Source organism: Apostichopus japonicus, chromosome 23 (genome assembly GCF_037975245.1).
Source record: "Apostichopus japonicus isolate 1M-3 chromosome 23, ASM3797524v1, whole genome shotgun sequence".
NCBI classification, from domain to species: Eukaryota; Metazoa; Echinodermata; class Holothuroidea; order Aspidochirotida; family Stichopodidae; genus Apostichopus; species Apostichopus japonicus.
In genome coordinates this window covers 12,383,066-12,404,016 of record NC_092583.1, presented here as the reverse complement: position 1 = coordinate 12,404,016, position 20,951 = coordinate 12,383,066, and the positions used below count along the sequence as shown (strand labels likewise).

Sequence of the window (20,951 nt, the reverse complement as noted above, 5' to 3'; positions counted from 1 at the left end):
AGAGTTTCTCTTCACGTCATCCAACATGTATAACTTACTAACTACTTCCTCAGGACACACAAGTAATGAGACATGAATTAAATGAAAGCCTGAATGAAAAATTCAAATTTAGAATTTTCCTCATTTTTCATGTCATATCCAGTTACACTTACAGTTATCTCTCAGTCATTGTTTCAATTCATTCCAGGGATTGGAGAACCCCCCAGCGTTTATTAACTCATCATCTGTGTATAAATGTCAACAGTTGTTTACTGAACAGTTCACCAAAGTTTACAAACTATTGCATCCTCTAGGCTACAGTCTAACACATGTGTGTGTTTTAATTTTTTGTTTGTTTTGTCACTAGAAGACTAGAGGTCATACTATTAAGGTGATTTGCATGTATCTCCCAGTGTGCGTCAGGTCTCGTCAAGTTGAACTAAGCTAGTCGTTCGTTTACGTTTTTTATATTGAGTGCTTTAAACTTCTCCGTGTGAACGGGTTTGAATCTAACAGCAAACTTAGCACTTGTTGCAGTTGAGTGTATTTTCTGTTGAAAGTTTCTGACAGTTGGGAATTTGCATTTCTGTGATTGTTTTTGCAAACTTGTTCATCTTTTCCAGTACAGGTAATGTATAGTACTACTGACTATTTTATTTTCTTTATTTTTTTTTATGTAATTTTGTTTTCAGTTTGCTAAGTTTTTTCTCCGTTAATCATTCAGTTTCTTTGCTGAAAGTACAAATTCTAAACATTTATCATTTTCATGGATTTTTTTCATTTTCTGTTTTTGATTCACTTGAATATTATTCAGACTCTACATAGGAAAGAAAAGCTTATATCCTTAGATTTTTTTCACTGGAATGAAAATTGTTCAGCATGCATCTTTAGTGATATATAATTGAATTGGATCATTAAATTTCATCACCGTGACGACACTTTTCCACTCGTTTTCAAGCAGAAGGCCAAAATTTTCAAAGGTTCCTGAATCATTTTCTCCAGTGCTTGCTTTTGAAGTGAAAATTGTTCCAAAGCTGTACCTTGTTGCAGGATTTCAGTATCAAACTGTAAACGAAGAAGTGACCAAATCCATACCAAAACAGTGTTGTAAAATGAAACCCTGTACTATAAAAATGGCCACCTTCAATATGAGCCAATTTGTGTTTAGAATTTTTAAATTGGCCCATGCCAGATATAGTTTTAAAATTAAATTCATGAATGCCAAACTTGAATAAAAACATATTGTATACTCTGTGAACGGGGTCCGTTAACAATGTACCGTAGTGTCACACCAAACGTGTATGTCCATTTTCAGACCTTACTGATATTTTAGCATAATTTGCCTGTAATTTGTACTTGCCTTTCATGGAGTTGACCTCATAAATATTTGTAATTGTTACCAAGAGGAATTCTGCTTGTACTCGTACACATGTCGTTGAACTCATAAACTGTACTACATATCTGACTAATTGCCACCTCAGACCATATATTATTTAACTCACGCCACCTACTGTATTGTACTGTGTTATGGTATCAACACTAAGCCTACTTTATATATGTATATACCGTAGTTTTATAAATAGGCTATAAGAGTGCTTAATTTTCATACATGTACAGTAGAACATTTGAGTAGAGCTGTATCACTGTTAATTCCCTGTCATCAGCACTGTTATCTACTCGATACATTCTGCTAGGGAAATTCATTATGTTCAGTTAAGTTTAGAAGAAGCGAATGTTTCGCGGTACGTAAGTCTGTAACTCTGACATGGTTCATAAATTATCTTAATTTTAATTTCTAAAGTTCTAACAATTTCTGAAACGAACTGCTCGGCTTAGCTAGTATTTAAATGGTTGCCTCAATTAAAATCTTTGCAGTTTGGGAAAAGAATGCAGTGTTTTATTTGCAATGAAAGTTAGGAAGGTGTGTACGATGTATACAGTATACTGTATTTGGTGGAATTACAGTCAATCTCCGAACGTATTTTACTTCACATATATGCATAACTGTGGCTTAGAGGCTTGTGTGTTCTATATAAACACATGTACACTGTACTGTACTTGTACTGCCTGGGACTTGTTAGTGTATAGTGCATGCATTGAGGGTCAAATGTTGCACTTTTACAGTAATTTAAAGTTTTTTTTTAAATTTAAAGTAACACTTAGTGAAAGTGTGAATTTGTACTGTACAGTATGAATGATACAAAAGCAGCAACAGAAATAAAACACCTTTCACTTACAGTAGTAAAAAAAAGAAGAAGTTCTGATATATGAAAGATCATCATTTATTGCCTGCAATAATGCTAGAAAACATTGATGTTACCCTCACTTATGTTGAAACCTCTTAAATAATTTCTATTCTGCCCATAGAGTAATTTGCATTTATTGAATTGATTGTTTGTGTCTAATTTAGCACTTCTCAATATGTGAGAACATATCTTCAGAAATAAGTATTTTTGAAGAACCTTTCTAAATTTGTAACTTTTAATCCATAGCTTTGTTTTCATGGTAAGTAATACTGATATACCTACAGTACAGTCACACAGTAGGGGAGGGTGGAGGGGGAGGGGAGTCATAAGAGATTCATAAAGCACATTTGGAGTTCATAGTTTGCTATAAAGTAATTCTTACCGGGGTAACAAAATTATCCAGTAAATGAGACCCATTCTAACCATAATTTAACCCTCTTCACCACTCCCCTCCCTCACCCTCCCACAATCCTGCTCACCTGGTGTATAGATGAGATACCACAAAGTACTGTGGACTGACTAGCCTGAATAATATCTTAATTTTGTCTGCCTTGTTAATGTATACAGATCATACCCTACACATTGGTAAGACATTCCATAAGTAGTTTCATTGGTAAAAGGAAAGTTCATGTACATGTAGAATGGAGAGGAAGGATATATGTCGCTTGTAAATAGTTAAACATCCCACAACAGTAAGTTTAGGAGATTTGTACAGTCTACAGTGCAGTGCATACTGTAGTTCACATGCAACGTTGTTGTGCAACATTACACATGATTGATATATGGTACTCGTTGTCCTGCCAAACATGATTGATTACTGCATGGTTTGTACGTAAACAACCGCTGTTACACATCAGTTGATCAATGTTGACTCATTTTCAGATTCTGTTAATGTTTTACGCTGTTTCATCTTGCAGTTCCCTGTCGTCCCGTCGGTGTATCGACTTCAGCTTCACCTGGAAAGTTGGTAACAGAAGATGTCCGAGCCATTTGGTTCCAAGAGATCTGCCTCAGACGTGAGTATACATGTACACCACCTTCGGGTCATAACGTCGTCGTGTGGGTGCTGAAAAAACATATTATGTCCTTCTCTTTCTCTTTTTTTTTTTACAGAATTTCTAGGTTATCTTTTTATTCCAATTTTTTCTTACTTTTACCTTAGAACACAGTGAGTTTGATTATTATTTCACATTTAAAAAAAATTCTTTGGAAATGTTAAAACTTTTATTTAGTTCAAGTTGTAATGATATCACTCACCTGTCTCCTCACAATGTAAGCATTCTCATTACACCGTTGTCTGGATTGGTCTGGTAACTGTGTTAGCGGTGTGCACCCTTAGTAAGGTGACAATTCTATGAAGTTTTTTACCAGTTCATATGTTGCGTTTGGAATGGCTTCTATGATTGATTTGCGATCATACATGTTGTCTTTTTGTTTGCTATGTGGTTGATGCTTGATATGCCCCTAATCTCTAGTACCAATCTAGTATTGTATGCTGTAGACGGTTAAATCTTCAAATCGATCTAGTATCGATAGGGTGCGGGGAAGCGGGCTATGCCAGTTCAAATATGAATATTCATTTTGAAAGCTGAGCTTATTACATCACCTCCAATTGGTTAGCCTTATGTACAAAAAACAAGCCAGGGATATTTATGAATGAAGCAGGGAATGAGTGTTGAATGAGAGGGCGCTGCAAGCAGCATTACTTCTGCTTTAATGATTTTCGCTCCTGTCCAGTAGAACAAGAACAGTGAGTAGTAACGGAGGGCTTGGTCAAGGTCTGACTCGCTCTTTAACAATCACAAACTGTGGAACAACTGGTGTAACACTGGTCGGCATTGGGATATATATTTTTTTTGGAAATGGAGTTAATGGAGCCGTTCCTGGTGTGTTCGAATTATCACAAAAAAAAAAAGAAAAAAAAAAAAAAAACAGAGGGGTTCTACAAATTGTGACTTACATGTAATATTACTGAAAAGATAATGAATAATTGAAAATGACACACAGGTATTTGCAGTTTGTTTACAAACTAATCATACGAGATAAAAATAAAAAATGAAATATGTGGAAATAAATAAATGATAAATGAATGAAATTAATACCCGTAAATTGAAGGAAGAAAGGTCAAATGTATCTTATATTTCACATTGGAAGACTGTTCTCTCTGGATATTGAGACATTTTTGTTTAAAAATGCTATACCTAATGAGTGAATGACATAGTTGATGCCCAAAATTTTCTACAAAATATTTTCTGGTTTTCACTTGGACAAATCTGGTTTTCACTTGGACAACTCTTGGACAAATTTAACTCACTTGTTCTGCATTTAGTCAGATACAGTAGTTACAGCAACCTGTATGACGAAGGAATCACAAAGCTAACTGGCTGTCTGGTCTCTCTCCTCCAATTCCGTCAATTTTTAATCACTTTTCAGGAACTTCTTTGTATCTGAAGCTCATGTCAGATATTCTGTTAATCTGTTATCTGTTAATCCCTTAATCTGAGATATTCGTTACTTTAGGTTCCCCTCCATGACCTCGATGAATCAACAGGGGAGTCGGACACACCCGACCAATCCCCGGAACATAAGTCGTCGGACCGGCCACAGCGGTTTTCTCTGCAGGCGCCCTTTCACGACCTCTGTGAACCAGAGGAGGAGGCTGCTCGACCGGACCAATCTCAGGACCTTGAAGTCGTGGAGAAGTTAATGCGAAGACCGGAGCGGTTTTCTCTTCCGAACCTCTTTCTTGATCAAGATGAACCGAAAGCTCCGAAACATTACTTCGGAGAGGAGGACTATGAGAGTAAGTTAAAGCTCTCGTGCTGTTTTCAGTTTTACTAACGATGAGGAGTAGCGTATATATGCTTATAAATAAATATTAATTCAGTTTTTTGGGAGTTGAATCGCAAGCGAAATTGCTAGAAGTTTAAAATGACAACTTTAGGTCTGCTTCTGTCGTTTTCTTTTTAGCTTGTAAGCTTGAGTAGTATATTGCTCTCAAATTGTAGCAAGTTAATATTGCTTATATTTTGTCAAAATTTTCTTCTGAGGGGTTGTGATCCTTTGGGATAAGGCCCAGACATGGAAGAATATTTAAGGTGTTGAATAAAGTGCTTTATTAAAAAAAAGATGGCTGTTTTTAACAAGTTATGCCTGTTGAAGAGTAAATGTGATTGACCGTTTTTATGACTTTCTAACATATTTTAGGCTATTCGATATAGCATATCTAATAGTTCTTAAAATTTGCTGATCTAGTCAAGTTTCCTGTCTTTTGTACTCGATTGCAATATAAGGGTGTGAGTGAGTTGATTTAAGGCTAATCTCTATTTGAAGGTGCAAAACTGTATGTATCGTCCTCCCTGGTATGGGAAAATTTTGAACCTTACTCACGCAATTCCTTCCGTCGAGTAACGAATAGTATGAATTTCCTCCCTATAGGCCATCGACACTCAAACCTGCACGTGCATCACCCTCTGCGCCAGATCTCTCGTAAATCGAGTGCCTTATCGTCCAAGTCAGCCTCCAAACTAGCAGCGCAGGGCGGTTCCTCAAAGGGTGGATCCATGAAACAGTCGAAGAGTGCGACAGCTGAGAGCGATTGGATCGGGGTGATTCCTGAGGTCAACGAGGAAGAGGTCGATGAAGCTGACGGGGAAATTCCACAAGAGGACAGAGATGTACCCAAGGTAACCTTGTCACCCTTCCCTCCTCCTCCGTCTGCCCTGTCCCTCTCTTTCACCCTTGTCTTCACCACCCCTCTCCTTTCACCATTTATGGTAGTCATAAAAATGACCAATTCCAGTAATAGTATGTCTTTTCTTTTCTTGTCTTAAATTCTTCTTTTCGGAAAGAATTTGAAGAGAGCAAAGAAAACCCTTTGTTTTTTTTTTACTAGAACAGAATTCCAACCATTGACCACAGGATTACTGGACAGGTTCCAATCCAGTCCTAGTCCACCCCCTCACCCCCCCTTCTCTCTCCCAAACTGTTTTCAAATTTGTTTATGATTTTCCCAGTCAAATTTCCATTCTTCATAGACAATTTTTGGGGAATGAAAATAAATATACACTCTGCCACAGAGACACTTTAAAGTACAGGAGAGACTCACCGACAAGACCAGGGGTGTATCCTGTTACTAGATGTGGTCTTATTACCACCACTCACAAGTGCACATGTTATCCCGGTGGTAAAGTGACCAAAAGTATTGCTAGTCTGCCTCTCATAGTTCAACTGTCAAGTTCACAATTAACAAATTTGACGAGGAGAATCAGTTGCCCGAGAAACCTGGTACATTCGAGAACAGAGAAACGTGGAAGATGTAGGCACAGATTACAGAGGTTGTCTGGACGTTGAAGAAATCAGGATTTACAAAATTTGTGAAAATCTAAGGATTGTTGCTTGCCATTGTAAAATTGAAAATGTCAACAAATCTTCTAGATACACGGAATTTGTTTTCTTTCGCTTCAAAATAGAGAGTTTTGATTTAACAGCCTTGTTTTTCCCCTCTCTACTACCAAAATCTCTCGTCGTAGTTCACCATCGGCGATCCCGACTTGGACGACGATACTCTAGATTTAGATTGGAAGGACCAGCAGGAGTCTATGCCCATTATTCCAAAGGTGGTAGTAGAGGATCCCAGTGGACAACAGGTGAATACACCGGGAGCAATAGCAAAGGACCATCACCATCGACATCACCATAAGCACCACCACAGAGATAGGTAACAACAATAGGTCAACCTCTTTTCAAAATTTTTGAAAGTTTGTTTTTGTTAACTAATAATTTTGCCCTTTTAAATACATAAATATCAAAAAACCTAATTTTTATACAAAATCCCTTCCCCAGTTGCATTCTGGTTTTGTATAGAATGAAATTTAGGGTATTACCCCCACCCCCCCACCACTCCTTGGTTTTTTATACATGGTATGCAAAATACTTTGAATACACAATTTGCACCATGGGCAAAGCAGTGGTTAAAATAGGGATCATCACCCAACTGATTAGGTGGTAGATTGCAGGACTGGTATAGTTGAGGTCACTTGTTTGAATGACGTGCATGTAACTACTAATTTACCTTCATTTTTTTTTCTTTTCCAAGTTTCAGCTTTCCAAACAAGCATCTTAACCTTAGACTAGCTACAACTCTTTCACAGTAGATGACCCCCCCCCCCATTCAGCCTCCAACACTGGACCTACATTACTAAATTTGCATGTTATTGTCAGAAACTGCTAAAAAATATTTTACCCAGGTACTTCAATAATTCTCCCTGGAAGATTAGACTAATTTGATAATTATCTTCCTTAGCAACAGATATATGGCTTTTGATATAAGTTATACGACCGAATCTGCTTTGAAGTGGAAAATAGCTTTGCAATTTTAATTGGATAGTGCAACCAGGTGCTTAATATTTAAGGACTAATTTATTGAAGATGCTGGTTTATCTCATATCTCATATCACTGTATGAAAACAGCTAAAATCAACATAAACAAAATTGACTAAATTAAAGAAATGCAAACTGCACTAAATTAATGATGGAGATGAAGTCAATGTTCTACCATTGACAAAACATAGTTACATAGTTATCTAAAAGGTGTATACATTATCAAATAATTCTATGAATTATTATCTCTCTTAATGGTATAAAATAGATAGATAAAAAACCCCACTTAAAAACATAAAATCTACACTGTAAGAGAAAGAAATGGATCTCAATATGTCATGGTAAGATTGTGTTACCATGGTGATATAACAGAGCTGTAAGTTTTTTCTTGTTGGTTGTTAACAACAAAAGCCTTTTTGTATTTATTTTAATTAATGGGTACTTTTCCTCGAGCCATATAATTTCATTCGGAATAGTTACAAGTGTTTTACTCTATTCAGTGCATACGTACCCAGTTATCGGTTATTAAGCAAGGGTGACGTCAGTTTCGACCAACAAGTTGTCAAGTTTGGATTTGTCAAAACATTGTTCAAACGGCATGAGAAACCTTTATCATTGTTGTCATGTGTTTGTTGACAAAACTCCATGGGTATATTTCCGATTTTGTCAAAATATTAACTCAGGCTCAATAAACTTTACTTTTAAAATAGTGGTAGATACTTTCAACAACCAAAATGTTAACCAATTGTTTTCCCGTTTTCTTTTTTTTGTAATTTTTGCAATTATTTTATGTACAAAAAATCCAAAAAGTTGGATAATTTGCAAACCAATTTTGAAAAGCGCCACAAATTGTTCATTGTTACGCCTCCATTCAAACCACCATTCATCAGGAGTAAATATTTTGTTCTTTTTCCCATATAAGGTACTATACTATATCCAGACTATGGGCATCCTTCAGTTTTTGTCGATCAATGTTTGTCAAATCACGTCCAGTCAGTATTTTACCAAAAGTTTCATTTTTAGTACACGATTAAAGTTTTCTTTTTCATCGTCATGTTTTATGATCATGACAGAGATGGGAAACATCACCACCATCATAAACGCCACCACGGTCATCACAGCCACCACCACCACCACCACCATCATCGCCAGTACATGGACCCGTTGGACCTCTCTCTACGGTCGCAGCAGGGTAGTCTTGTGGACCTGGGAAAGTTGGAACACAGTGGGGTCCTCCCCACGGAGGAAGACGAGGCCATCTTGTTGAATCAGGCAGATTTAGAAGAGATGACGAGTGAGTCAACACGTCCAGAATTTTTTCCACCTCTTCTTTTTTCTTAAAAATAACTAAAATCGTTAAAGTATAAGATAACGTCTACTCGATCTTGAGAACACTGTGCGAGCACTGGATTTTTGAAACTTTGTCCGTATCAGAGAGGTTTGTAAAATGTACAGATGAATGTGGTCAATAGTTTTAAACCAAATATCAACAAAGACAGAAATAATCAGAGGGGATAGAAACAGGATTAATGCAAGTGGAAGAATTGTGGGAGATGCTTTTCAACTGAAATAGAATGCATTGCCTAAAGAATGAAAACAGGGTTAACCGCTATCTCCTGCAGCCTGTGTGAATCTCTTGAGGCTTTTCTAATCGCTTCTTGCGTTTCCACACTCGGCCTAATTATCCACCCAAAAGTCACAAATTCCTCCACCAACCCCAATTTATTGGTGGAATCCAATGAAAAACCGACCAAATGGCATGGACCATGGTTGACCTTGAAATTTGACCATGTGGGAGGCGGTGACAGTCTGCACCCTGAACGAGGACCACAACCACTAAAGGATTTAGTTAATATTCTGATGACGAAAAAATGTCAATTTGACATAAAAATGGGAGATAATAGTTGCAGAAGAGTTTCATGGTGCATCGTCAATGTTATCTTAAAAAAAAATCCTAACACAGATAGGCACTATCTAAAATAATAATGTTATATGCTGGCAACATTAATACGGTTTGGAATTCCGCCCCCCTCAATTCCCCCCCCCCCTGGTCCCCTTCTTCATTCAGATCGTTGGTGGTAATTTGCCCACCTGTGGACTTACTGCTTTAACCCTAAACAATGTATTTTCCTTCATAGGAACTCACTCCTGCAGTGCAATACTTGTGACAAGTCTAATACTCATTTAAAGTAAGAGCACGCGACGCAAAGACACAAAAGCTCTTGACCGTTTAACACTCTTTCATTTCAGCTCATAGGTTCGGACATGTGCCCGGTATGAGCCGGCCCAAGGTCAGACGCTCACTTACCTCTTTCATCCACGTGGCATCCAAGTCTGGATCGGAGATGGGCAGCGCTTCGGAGTCGGAGGTCAAAAAGCCTCTAAAATATAAGAAGAAGAGGAAGAAATCGGTTCAAGTGAAGCCGAAATATGACCACAGGCCTCATGAGGTAAAAAAATAAAAAATTATACTCAAGAAATTTTTCATTTTTTACATTCCGTTAAACCATTAGCTGAATAAGTATTAAGGTTTTGTTTTGAAAGTTAGGGAGGTCAATATGTTTTTTTTATTGAAGGTAACTTGTGTGAAAATACCGGAACCCAATGACTTAACCAAATGTCTTGACTTAAAAGTTGGAGAGATCTTTGAAATAATCTCCCATCACTTTTACGACAGGTTTTCGTTGAGTTGGATGAATTATACAAGAAGGAAGGCCACGAGATGCAATGGAAAGAGTCAGCTCGTTGGATCAAATTTGAGGAGGACGTCGAGGAAGGGGCACAAAAGTGGGGGAGACCTCACGTAGCGTCCCTGTCCTTCCACAGCTTGGTGGAGCTCAGGCAGTACCTGGAAGGAGGTGAGTTGCAAACTGTAGATTTTAGGACTATGGAACTGGTGAAGAAACCTCATTGACTTATCAAAGCAAGCAAGCTGACCCAAGTCAGTCTCTTAGATTCATATTTAACGTCCATGATTATGACTTGTAAATTGTCACCAACTCTGTAAGTGGACGACATACATTAATCTTGGAGCGACTCAAACTCGGTACCTTATAATTGAAAGGCACCGGCGTTAACCACTGAGCTAATACTCCCTAAATATGTCTTGTGGACATATGTCTTGTGGTCTATAGTATGTCTTGTGGAATATGTTTTGGGGCTATCTTTTGCGGACCATGCTTTGGGGACCATGTTTCGGGGACCATGTTTTGGGGACCATGTTTTGGGGACTATTCAAGTTGGGCAAATAGATACAAGTGCTGTGAACGGTCTTATTCATCCCCTTTGCAAAGCTGTTTTCAGGTAAAGTACAATGGAAGGTTATACATACACCTTGAACCGACAGTGACCTCGAAGCAAAAAAAGTAGGATATCAGAGATGTGAAACTGCCAAACTCTCAAACCTTCCAAAAAAAATTTGTTTCCACTTTAAATATGGCAATACTCTAAAATTCATTGGTATTATCAAAATTTGCTGGCTCTGAAATTTGCCACTTATAAATTACTATGATTCCCTGTGTACAAAAAAGAATTGCTATACATCTTTGAACTTGTATAGCAATATGACCTTTTTGTTATGCAATACCAGATAAATCATTCCCTCATTGCTATCTTAAAAAATGTACAACCCCTGCAGAAAAATGGTTGCAACCTTATCCACTTCAAGATCAAAGGAAGATATTGTTTGTTATAGAAAAATTAAGGAAACAAAATCATTTATTTCTGTATGGTTTTGTTCCAACTCACACAATATCCTAATGCTAGATTAGCAGCAGTACAAGTCACTTTTGAAGTAATCCCTTGGTTTTCAGTAGCCAATCAGAACACACAGTGTCCCCTTGTGAAATTATTTAAAACCGAAAGGTAATTTCACTTAAGATAAGAAATCAGTGCCCGAGCTAGAATGTCTCATATCTGACTTTTGCCCTGGTTGTTCCAATATTTACTCAACCAGTTTCACTTTATTTTAAATCATTTTATTAATTTATTAATATTTAAAAAAAAAACAACTTCAATTTTTTCAGCTTGTTGTTTATTGGATCTGGAAGAGACGGATCTCCCGAACATATTTCATCGTCTTACGGACCAGATGATCATCTCCGATCAGGCCAGGGATGAAGACAGAGGACAGATTTTAAGGACGCTGCTTCTAAAGCACAAGTACGTTCCCATTAGTATGACCAAAGGTAACCCCCTCCCGCATCCACCCCTCCCTTCTCCCTTGGCTTCTTACAAAAGGCAACTACTATATTCTGAATTCAACAATTTTTTGGAAAATATTGTAAATCATTTTTAATTTCCCTTTAAAATGTATATCTCTTGGGAAGGGAATGGTAATGAAGGGATGTTTGGGGTGGGGGGGTTGAGGGGGGAGGCTAGGGGATGACAATGGCAGCAGACTGAAGAGGCACTGCCAGAATTTGCAATATTTTTGTCTTATTTTTTTCTTGACGTCCTGTAAAGAAAGTGCTGGCCTTAAAATGAAACAACACAAATGAGATAAAAAATTTGAAATGGAAGGAAAAGAGGTTCATATCTCGGGGTTCTAATCATTGCTTGTATTATTTTCATCCAATTTCCCAGACATCTACAGGACCGACCTGGTTTATTGAAGAACATCTCGACAGTGAGTCTTGGGTCTCTCTTACGTCACTCACACTCAGAGGCTAATCTCAAGTGAGTTGTTTAAATATGTTCTCGTATAAATACATTGGTTATTCGTTGAAATTATGGTCCATTTTTTATGACTTTTTTGTGTGTGTTTCTCTTTTCATTATTACCGAACAGTAAAAGTTTGGTCCACCTTTTTGGTTTGTATTAATTAAATTAATTAGCATATATGTTAGAGCTTCTGTAGGTTCCATAACTTACTCTGTTTCATAAGATAAGTCCCAATACTTACACAGAAAAAAAAAGATGTACTGAATCCCAAATTTGTTACTAAAACATATAATAAAGATGTTTTTCATTTGAACTTACGACTGGATAGCTATTAGTTGTTAAAGCAGAGGGAATTGTAATTCTAATGGCGCCGATTTGAATGACCAAATATTGCTTTAATGCTTTCAAATTTCTTCAGGACTTTCCAGAATGCAAAATAACATGGATTTTCCACAATGTACCTATAGTCAAAGTGTATCCTTTGGTTGAAGACTGCCTAGGTGTTTATACCCTCTAGTCTTATCAATTCAGATATTGAACAGAGGGCCTAAACCGTAGTTAATGTTTAAATTCATTGTACACTTACCTGTCTCCCCACAAATGATGTACTCTCTCCCATCCCTGTTTAGAGTATTCTGGTAGAATGATTTGTAATACTGTGTATGACCTGGCACACTCCCCCCATCGCCCCCCCCCCCCGAAAGGAAGTTAATGGTGAAAGCATTTGATGGAGGATTACAGGTTCAAGCCATGGCCAGATCATTGCGTTGTGTCCTTGGGCAAGGCACTTTATCTCCATTGCCTCTCTTCACCCAGGCGTATAAATGGGGACTTGCAAGGTGACTTGTACATATAGTTGCGTGCGCCAGTTTGTGGCTCCACCCTATGGGAAGTCCCCTAGGGGACACGTGGCTGTGGTGCACTGTGGTGCCCCAGGAAAGTTTGTTTGAATTGTGCACACTTTGGTGTGTAGGTGTTACAAGTAACCAATGACTAGGGCTAAGTACAGCGCGGTGAGACTTTATAGTAAGTTGCGCTATATAAGGACTGTTAATATTTATGATTTTTATTATCATAAAGTTGATCAGTTCACATAATTCATGAAGAGTTTACCTTTTGTGTATTTTCCATCCAATAGACATCATAATCATAAAGAGAGGAATTTCTCTGTGGACCACACTCGAAACGTCTCTGTCGCGTTCGAGAAGAAAGAAGGTTTGAGAAGGCTTGCCACTGAACCAGCCAATATGAATGGCACACGGGTATGATTATATTTTGATATTATTAATATTTTTAGTAAGGCACTGTAAATTGAGGGAAGTGTGATACATAATGGGAAATATATGGAAAATGGATGCACAGAAGAAAATGTCTTAAAATGGTAAAAACCCATTAGTACAAAAAAATTACACACCATCTATTGAGTTGGTTCTTTTCTCCCTATGGAAGCAGTTAGAACAGTTAGAAACAAGCAGTACAGAAATATTGGTCACTTGATTTGTATTCTCATATCTTTGTGACGTATTCTTCTTCTGTAAGAGTCGATCGAGCTGCCAAATCATATCTCTATCTTTTATTCTACCTTTGTTCATCAACAGGATGAAGTCCACATCCCGATGCTCTCACCGGAGTCGAACGACGCAGCTCACTCCAACAACTCCCTGACCGTCTCGTTCCATCCCAGTGCCAGTGCCAGTTCAATCCATCACGGCAGCCACTCGGAGCCGAAACAGTTGGACGCACAGCACGTGGAGGGCATCATGAAGAAGATACCCGAGGATGCGGAAGCCACCACCGTACTGGTAGGGGAGTTGGACTCTCTGAGGAAACCGGCGGTGGTGTTCGTCCGACTGGCCGAGGGAACGAAACTTGGTAACCTGACTGAGGTCCCGATTCCGGTCCGGTTTCTGTTCGTGATGCTCGGTCCCGGTGATTACGGGGTAGACTACCACGAGATCGGTCGTTCTTTCTCTACCCTCATGTCCAATGAGGTAATACCAGATGTTAATATTCATAGCAAAAATTATGTAAAACTTAAATACAGGAAGAAGAACAAGCACATTAGAAAAAGGCAAATTCTCAGCCTTTTAAGTTGTGATGGGGGGGGGGGTGTGGGTGGGTGGAATGGGTTCGAGTCCAGTCAAGTTATAAAAGATCAAGCAAGGCAGACAACTAAAGGCTGCACACTCTGAGGATAAATACAGATTTTGTTGAGATTTTTAAGAAAAGGCAGAAGCTGTAAACAAACTGCTTCTCTCTTACTGCAAAATATCTGTGTAGGGCAATGTGTAAATGTCAGAGGGTTTTTACTTTTTGCTTGATAGCTGAATCTACTAATCCCCTTACATCTATCTCTTTGTGTTCACCATGCTCATTAACCTGTCTGTATTCTGTGCATGTCTTTATCCCTTCTGTTACTGTTACTTGTCATTTAGCCTTTGAAGAAGATCCTGCTAGGATCGAAACGTCAGGCCAACTTACTTTTACACATTCTCTCACACAGGCTCTTTAGTGGATAAGCAGTTTGCTAACAGTTCTATTTTATTTTTATTTTTATTATTGACAGCATTTTCATGAGGTCGCTTACAAGGCTGATAGCATCGACGATCTATTGGATGCTATGAATGACTTCATCGACCACACCATCGTCCTGCCTCCGGGAAACTGGGATAAAGACCTGCTCCTCCCCGTCTTGAGGATGCAGCAGGAGAAGATGATGGACAGGAAGAAACTACTAGAGACCCCGACCATTATGGAGGAGGATGAAGACATCGACGAGATGGACGCAGCAGGTAGAGAAAGAAAAAATACATGAGGGAATCTAGAGAGGAACACACCTACTCCCACCAACTAATCCCACTCTAGATTCATCTTCCCTCTTACTCTTCATGTTTGTTTTGTTACCGACAAGTTTAGTTTTAGCTGTAAGGTTGAAGTAGGTTTGTTTGTTTCTTTGTTTGTTATGAATGTCACCTTTTTACACTCACAACCAGTTTAAGGTGACGGTTGCACTCATTCCCCCCCCCGCCGCACCTCCCCCACCCCTCTTAATCTGAATGTCTCGCCTTGATAATGTTCTTTCCTAGTAGGAGGAGAATAAAGTATGGCTCAGTGCCAGTTACCAGGATATTAATAATATGTCACATAGGTAGATGAGAAAATACGTTCATAAATCCAAAATTTGTCAGCCTTTTGGATTTCGAAAATATTAAAAAAAGTTAGGAATTTCATAAAGTAAGATAGCATCAGGTAAAAAGCATCTAATTAACTTAGAAAACAGTAAAAAAAAAAAAAAACGGGGGAGAAAACCCCCCAAAAACAGATGAAAACGCATTTATTATTTTGGTATTATTGACCTTTGACCTCACAGCCATCAAGAAAGCAGACGAATTGAAAGATGACGACCCGCTGGAAAGGACCGGGAGATTGTTTGGCGGGATGATCAAGGACATAAAGAGACGTTACCCAAAGTATCTATCGGACATCAAGGACGGACTGAACCCCCAATGTTTGGCAGCCTTTGTTTTCATTTACTTTGCGTGCTTATCCCCAGCGATTACCTTCGGTGGCCTATTGGGTGAGTCAGACTTTGAGATGTATCAGAGACCTGTCGTCATTGATTTATAACGTGACCTACGTGGACATGTTCTGTTAATTTACAGGTCTTAAAATGATTACATTTTTTTTTTTGTCAGTAAAAATACTGTAAAGTAAGCATAATGAAGCGTTGTACATAAAAACAGAAGTTGTTGCAAAGTCCTCTTTTGACATTAGATGATCTTACATGTGGTGTAGAAAAATACTGCACAATTCTTGGGTAACAAATTCTAGCATCAAAAGTGCTACGAAAATTAGAAGTGGTCATCAAAACTCCAATTCTTGTATTACTACCTCTTACATGTTGTCTCATCCTTCTGGAAGTAACGATCTAATTTAAACTCATCTTGTCAATTTGTGAGCGTAATCTGGAGGTGCAGGAACCTGGAGGGGAGGAGAAAGGGAGGGTGAGGGGGGGAGAGGGGTTAGGGAAGGAATACTACTCCCTTTTGAGATTGACAGTATCAAACTTTCCAATTTCTGCATCACCAGGAGAAAAGAGCGATAACTGGATGGGGGTGTCCGAGATGATTCTAGGTTCGTCCATCTCTGGAGTCATCTTTTCCTTGTTCTCGGCCCAACCTCTCACCATCATCGGATCAACGGGACCTATTTTAGTTTTTGAAGAAAATCTTTATCAAGTAAGAAAATTTACAGCATGAAAAAAAACAAACATATAGTTGGTCTTTAATGTTCATGTCCATTTAAATACTTTTGTATGTCACATGTATATGTCTATCGCTAGTCGCCGTCACAGACCAAATTTTTCGAGAGTACTTAAAGGTCACTTCAAGGTCATGAGGTCATCATCTAAATTACATACATACATACATTAGTGATACCCTCAATATGCTAGAAAGTCAGATAATGGTCACCATTGCTCAAACTTCAAGAAGCATTTTTTACTGCCACTCCAATGGTAGTTATACTCATCGAGACAGTTAACCGTCTACTTTCGTTTTCTTCCCGAAGTATTTGTAGAATCAGCGTCTCTAAGGAATACATATCTTTCAATGCTTTTAGCCTTTTTTTTTTTTTAGCCTATTTGTTGTTGTCATAAAGCGTGCCTATATTGAAGGGCTAATACCAATGATCTTTAAGTATTTCTGGCACTTTCATAAGTTTGAATAATGTCCTGTCATATCACTCTATTTGACATGAAAGGCTAGTTGACTGAAATAAAGCTACTGAGTTTAATTAGAATTGAGTTGTTTTTAACACATTTTTATTTCAAATTTAAATGTTCCCTCTAACCGCAGGGAATTACGTCAGTGTTTAAACTTTTGCTCAGCCTATTTGAGTGCTCTGAAATTTTGTCTCGTATAAAAAAGTTCCTGTTGTGTATGAAAACTGCTATGCATCTTTGCGATTGATACAGCAATTTGCATAATCCTGCCTAGCATTTTGCTAATATTTTGACACTCCATGAATTATTCGCTGCTACAGTTACACAAATATCGATCATGCATTTCCTATTTTCGATGGTTTTCTTCTTTCTAACATGTAAAAAATAATCAATATCTTCTGAGACATAAAACCCTATGTTCCATTTTCTGTGATTTCTTTCCTTTTGAAATTACTTACCAGATATTCCATTTCTTGAATACCCCCCTCCTCTTCCTTCTTTTACCCAGTTTTGTGTCAGTACTGGTATAGAATACCTTCCTTACCGCGCCTGGGTCGGCATCTGGCTCTTTGTCATCGTCACGGTCGTGGTCGCCTTGGAGGGCAGTGCTCTGGTTCGATATTTCACTCGGTTTACGGAGGAGATCTTCGCCTTTCTGATCTCGCTCATTTTTATCTTTGAAGTCTTCAACAAACTCAGTAGGGTAAGTTTCACAAAGTGTAGGGCATTTTTTGAAAAAGCATTGCACAAAATAAAAAATAACAAAAAAAATAAAAATGCATTTCTATACATCCAACCGTATTTATCGTGCCTGAGTCTATTGTAGAAGCGTGTACAGAGAGGCAAAATATTTTGGGTCTTTCGTGATGGATTCCCCATACCCATACAATGGACCCTTAATGCATTGAGGCTGCCTTCTTATGCTCATTTTAAGCTTTTTTTGTTAACTAATTACCAAAATTTACATGATTTGTGTGTATCATGTCATTTCCTACGTTTAATGTGAATCGAATGTCCAACTGCGAGACGTCAAATGAATTTCTAGTTTATTCCGTCTCACCACCGACGCAGATATTTCAAGAGCATCCTTTAGACGAACCTTACTGCAATTGGATGGAAGAATTTGAAAATAGCACCTCTGTCGTCTACGAACATACATCGAGTAATCCCACCTCTGCCACCGTTTGGAACAATGGCAACGGTGTGTGCTCATCCGACAAAGAAGACATAACGAATCAACCGAACACAGCGTTACTCTCAACCATACTCACCATAGGAACGTTTCTTCTGGCTTATTTTCTGAGAATGTTCCGTAACAGCCGATTCTTGGGCCGCGGGGTAAGAATTGGTCATCTTTCATTCCCGCAGGCAAAATTGATGTCGTCTTCTCCAGTTAGCATATCTGCAAATAAGATTGTGCAGTTATTGTTTTCGTTTTCTCTTCTTTTTCTGTGGTTGCTAAGGATATCAAGATGTATCGATTTGTTACTGTCTTGTTGTGGACGAAAAAGTTAATTTGTAAACTGCCAAAGGAAAGCAGTTGAACAATATTATGTAAATCGATTTGCATCACTAAATCATTTTATTTTCGGGTCCAAAAAGTCTTTCTCTACAGCGAATTGTTAAATTTGATTGTTTTTGCCTTCCAAGCTATGCTTGAAGCATTTACATTCTGTATCACATTAAAGGGCAGAAGTAAAAATATGTCTGTATCGTGAGGTCTGTGACCGCCCTCATTGTCTTTCTACTCTAATCTCGTCACTCCCCGAAAAAAAAAAAATGGGGGTCGTGTTCGAAAAAATGTTTCACCACAAATCCAACAGCATAAGTATTGTGATACATTTATTTGTATGGCATAAAATGTTGGCTGATAATTTCGAGATATGTTTTTATTTTATTCTCTCAAACAGGCCAGAAAGATGATCGGAGATTTCGGTATCCCAATATCTATCTTGGTGATGTGTCTCGTGGATTACTTTCTGCAGGTTATTTATACCGAGGTAAAGACATTAAAGATGAACGATAGTGATTTTTCAGCATCGACGAAAAAATACGATTTTATTCATGAGTATTCTAGTTGGTTTCCATATTACACATGTGAAAATTCAAGTCAATCCGATGTTGGGAAAGGCTTAAAAAAAATTCCTAAACTCGTTGATTTTTTAAACAAAAATTGGGCTTTTCACGAACAGCGATATGATGATCACGTGATCTACAGTGACATGTGACGTCATTATGATGATAACAAAGTGAGCTCGGCGCAGTGTGCACTTAGTGTGTAAGTTTAGTTGCAACCTACTCTATATTGGACTCGACAAACAACCTAAACCAGAGAGGAGATTTGATACACTGCGTGAGACATTTAACGGTCTAATTTTAATAAGGTGTTATTGTTCCTGCTTTTTCTTGTCGTTTTAGTGAAGCTGACTGCCCCAATGTAAATTACGGAATAATCGGTCATTGAGTCGGTCATAGAGCCATCTCGGGCCCAATTGAAATTTGCGTGTGGCAAGGTCACTAAAGTAAAAAAAGTTTGAAAGATTGATCCTTCTATGCCGCATTATTTATATATATCCCGATAAATGCAACAGTAAGTGTTGGAACTGGAAGACATGTCAGACGTGAACAACCTAATGACTATGTGAGGAGAGAACGTCACTTAGGCAGAGTTTTTTGGGCAGAGATGTGTTCATACCCTCCAAACCACTTTAAATGTAATACGAATAGGAAATGTGTGTATGCTCGAGCGAAACAAACACCCGAACCGAATTGTACAGTTGCTTATAATAGCGTTTTCGACTTGAATATATTGCGCATTTATATGCATCTGTGTTATAACATGATAACACGTGTTATGCTAGAGGCACATTTTATTGCGGCCTGTGTTAAAAATAAATATAAAAATATAAAAAATATAAAAAATCAAAAATATAAAAATATTTTATATTATATAAACATATAAATAAATAAATAAATAAAAAAAAATAAATAAATAAAAAAAAAATATATATATATAATACCACTACGATTTACTGTATTGTATCTTTAACATATCTAGCTCTCGCATGCTCCCAAAACATAACACGTGTTAGTGTGTTATAACACCCTGGCATATAAATGCATAATATGCTACACGTTAAGAACAAATATAAGCTCACACCTTTTCGGCTTGGGTGAAACAAAACATCGTGTAAGTACTACTTACGGTAGCGCACACTGTCACTTATGTTTGCACAGTGTGAAAGAACCGTTTGCGGACCTACGTGAAGTTGGGCTAGAACACGATTCCTCCTGAAGCCCAAACCACGAGGCATGCATGTGAATAAACGCAATAGGCATTGCATGTAGTGAGAAAATTGTTCGAGCTAGACTAACTACTCGATTGAGTTCAAAGGCGGTTGTATTTCAAGCTCAATGTAACCTTTCTGTTGGATTTTATGACGCACGGAACAAGGAACGTTTATGTTTTACAGTAGGCCTAGTGCATACAAGCGAATCTACTTTGTTTAGAACTTTGGATTTTCTTTCGGATGTTATACTAAACTACGTTTGAGACTATCATCACTATTGTTATTGTGCCAGGTTGACTGGTAAGTGAGCACATTCATACATCACTCTGTATAAAACCCGCCAAAAAAGTGATCTTGAGATTTACGTTACTTTGGGTCAGCTTGCAAGTTACCTCTTTAGATATTGGGAAATCGTTGCGAAATCGCCACAAATTTCGTAAAAAAAAACTTGTAAACACGTGGTGAAGAAATCAAGAAACACCATGATATTCATTATCTATTTATGTCTTGAACATTACGCCGGAAAATAACAGTTATGCTGACACGAAATGCACGCACAGCTCCGTACTGAACAGTTCACAACAGAAAAGATCATCACAGTGACGTCATTCACTGACCTAAGGGCTGTTCAAGGTCGTTGCAGTGTTTGCAAATTCCTAAATTACGGAG

General features: G+C 38.0%; 1 protein-coding gene across 4 annotated transcripts in view; it reads left to right on the top strand.

Moving 5' to 3' along the window:
- LOC139965071 (band 3 anion transport protein-like) overlaps positions 1 to 20,951 on the top strand; it is a 43,938-nt gene that overhangs the window by 11,798 nt on the left and 11,189 nt on the right. For 3 of the 4 annotated variants that reach the window (XM_071967253.1, XM_071967256.1, XM_071967257.1), the window contains exons 2-18: positions 3,143 to 3,241; positions 4,746 to 5,028; positions 5,664 to 5,911; positions 6,758 to 6,945; positions 8,681 to 8,901; positions 9,858 to 10,057; positions 10,285 to 10,465; positions 11,633 to 11,768; positions 12,192 to 12,284; positions 13,408 to 13,531; positions 13,868 to 14,260; positions 14,836 to 15,061; positions 15,640 to 15,846; positions 16,359 to 16,507; positions 17,501 to 17,695; positions 18,064 to 18,330; positions 18,903 to 18,992. In XM_071967253.1, coding sequence (XP_071823354.1) covers positions 3,203 to 3,241; positions 4,746 to 5,028; positions 5,664 to 5,911; positions 6,758 to 6,945; positions 8,681 to 8,901; positions 9,858 to 10,057; positions 10,285 to 10,465; positions 11,633 to 11,768; positions 12,192 to 12,284; positions 13,408 to 13,531; positions 13,868 to 14,260; positions 14,836 to 15,061; positions 15,640 to 15,846; positions 16,359 to 16,507; positions 17,501 to 17,695; positions 18,064 to 18,330; positions 18,903 to 18,992 — 3,240 coding nt within the window. In that variant the 5' untranslated portion in view covers positions 3,143 to 3,202. Of the gene's footprint in view, positions 1 to 132; positions 608 to 3,142; positions 3,242 to 4,745; positions 5,029 to 5,663; positions 5,912 to 6,757; positions 6,946 to 8,680; positions 8,902 to 9,857; positions 10,058 to 10,284; positions 10,466 to 11,632; positions 11,769 to 12,191; positions 12,285 to 13,407; positions 13,532 to 13,867; positions 14,261 to 14,835; positions 15,062 to 15,639; positions 15,847 to 16,358; positions 16,508 to 17,500; positions 17,696 to 18,063; positions 18,331 to 18,902; positions 18,993 to 20,951 lie in introns of those variants that run through there. The other variant, XM_071967255.1, reaches the window with a different exon arrangement.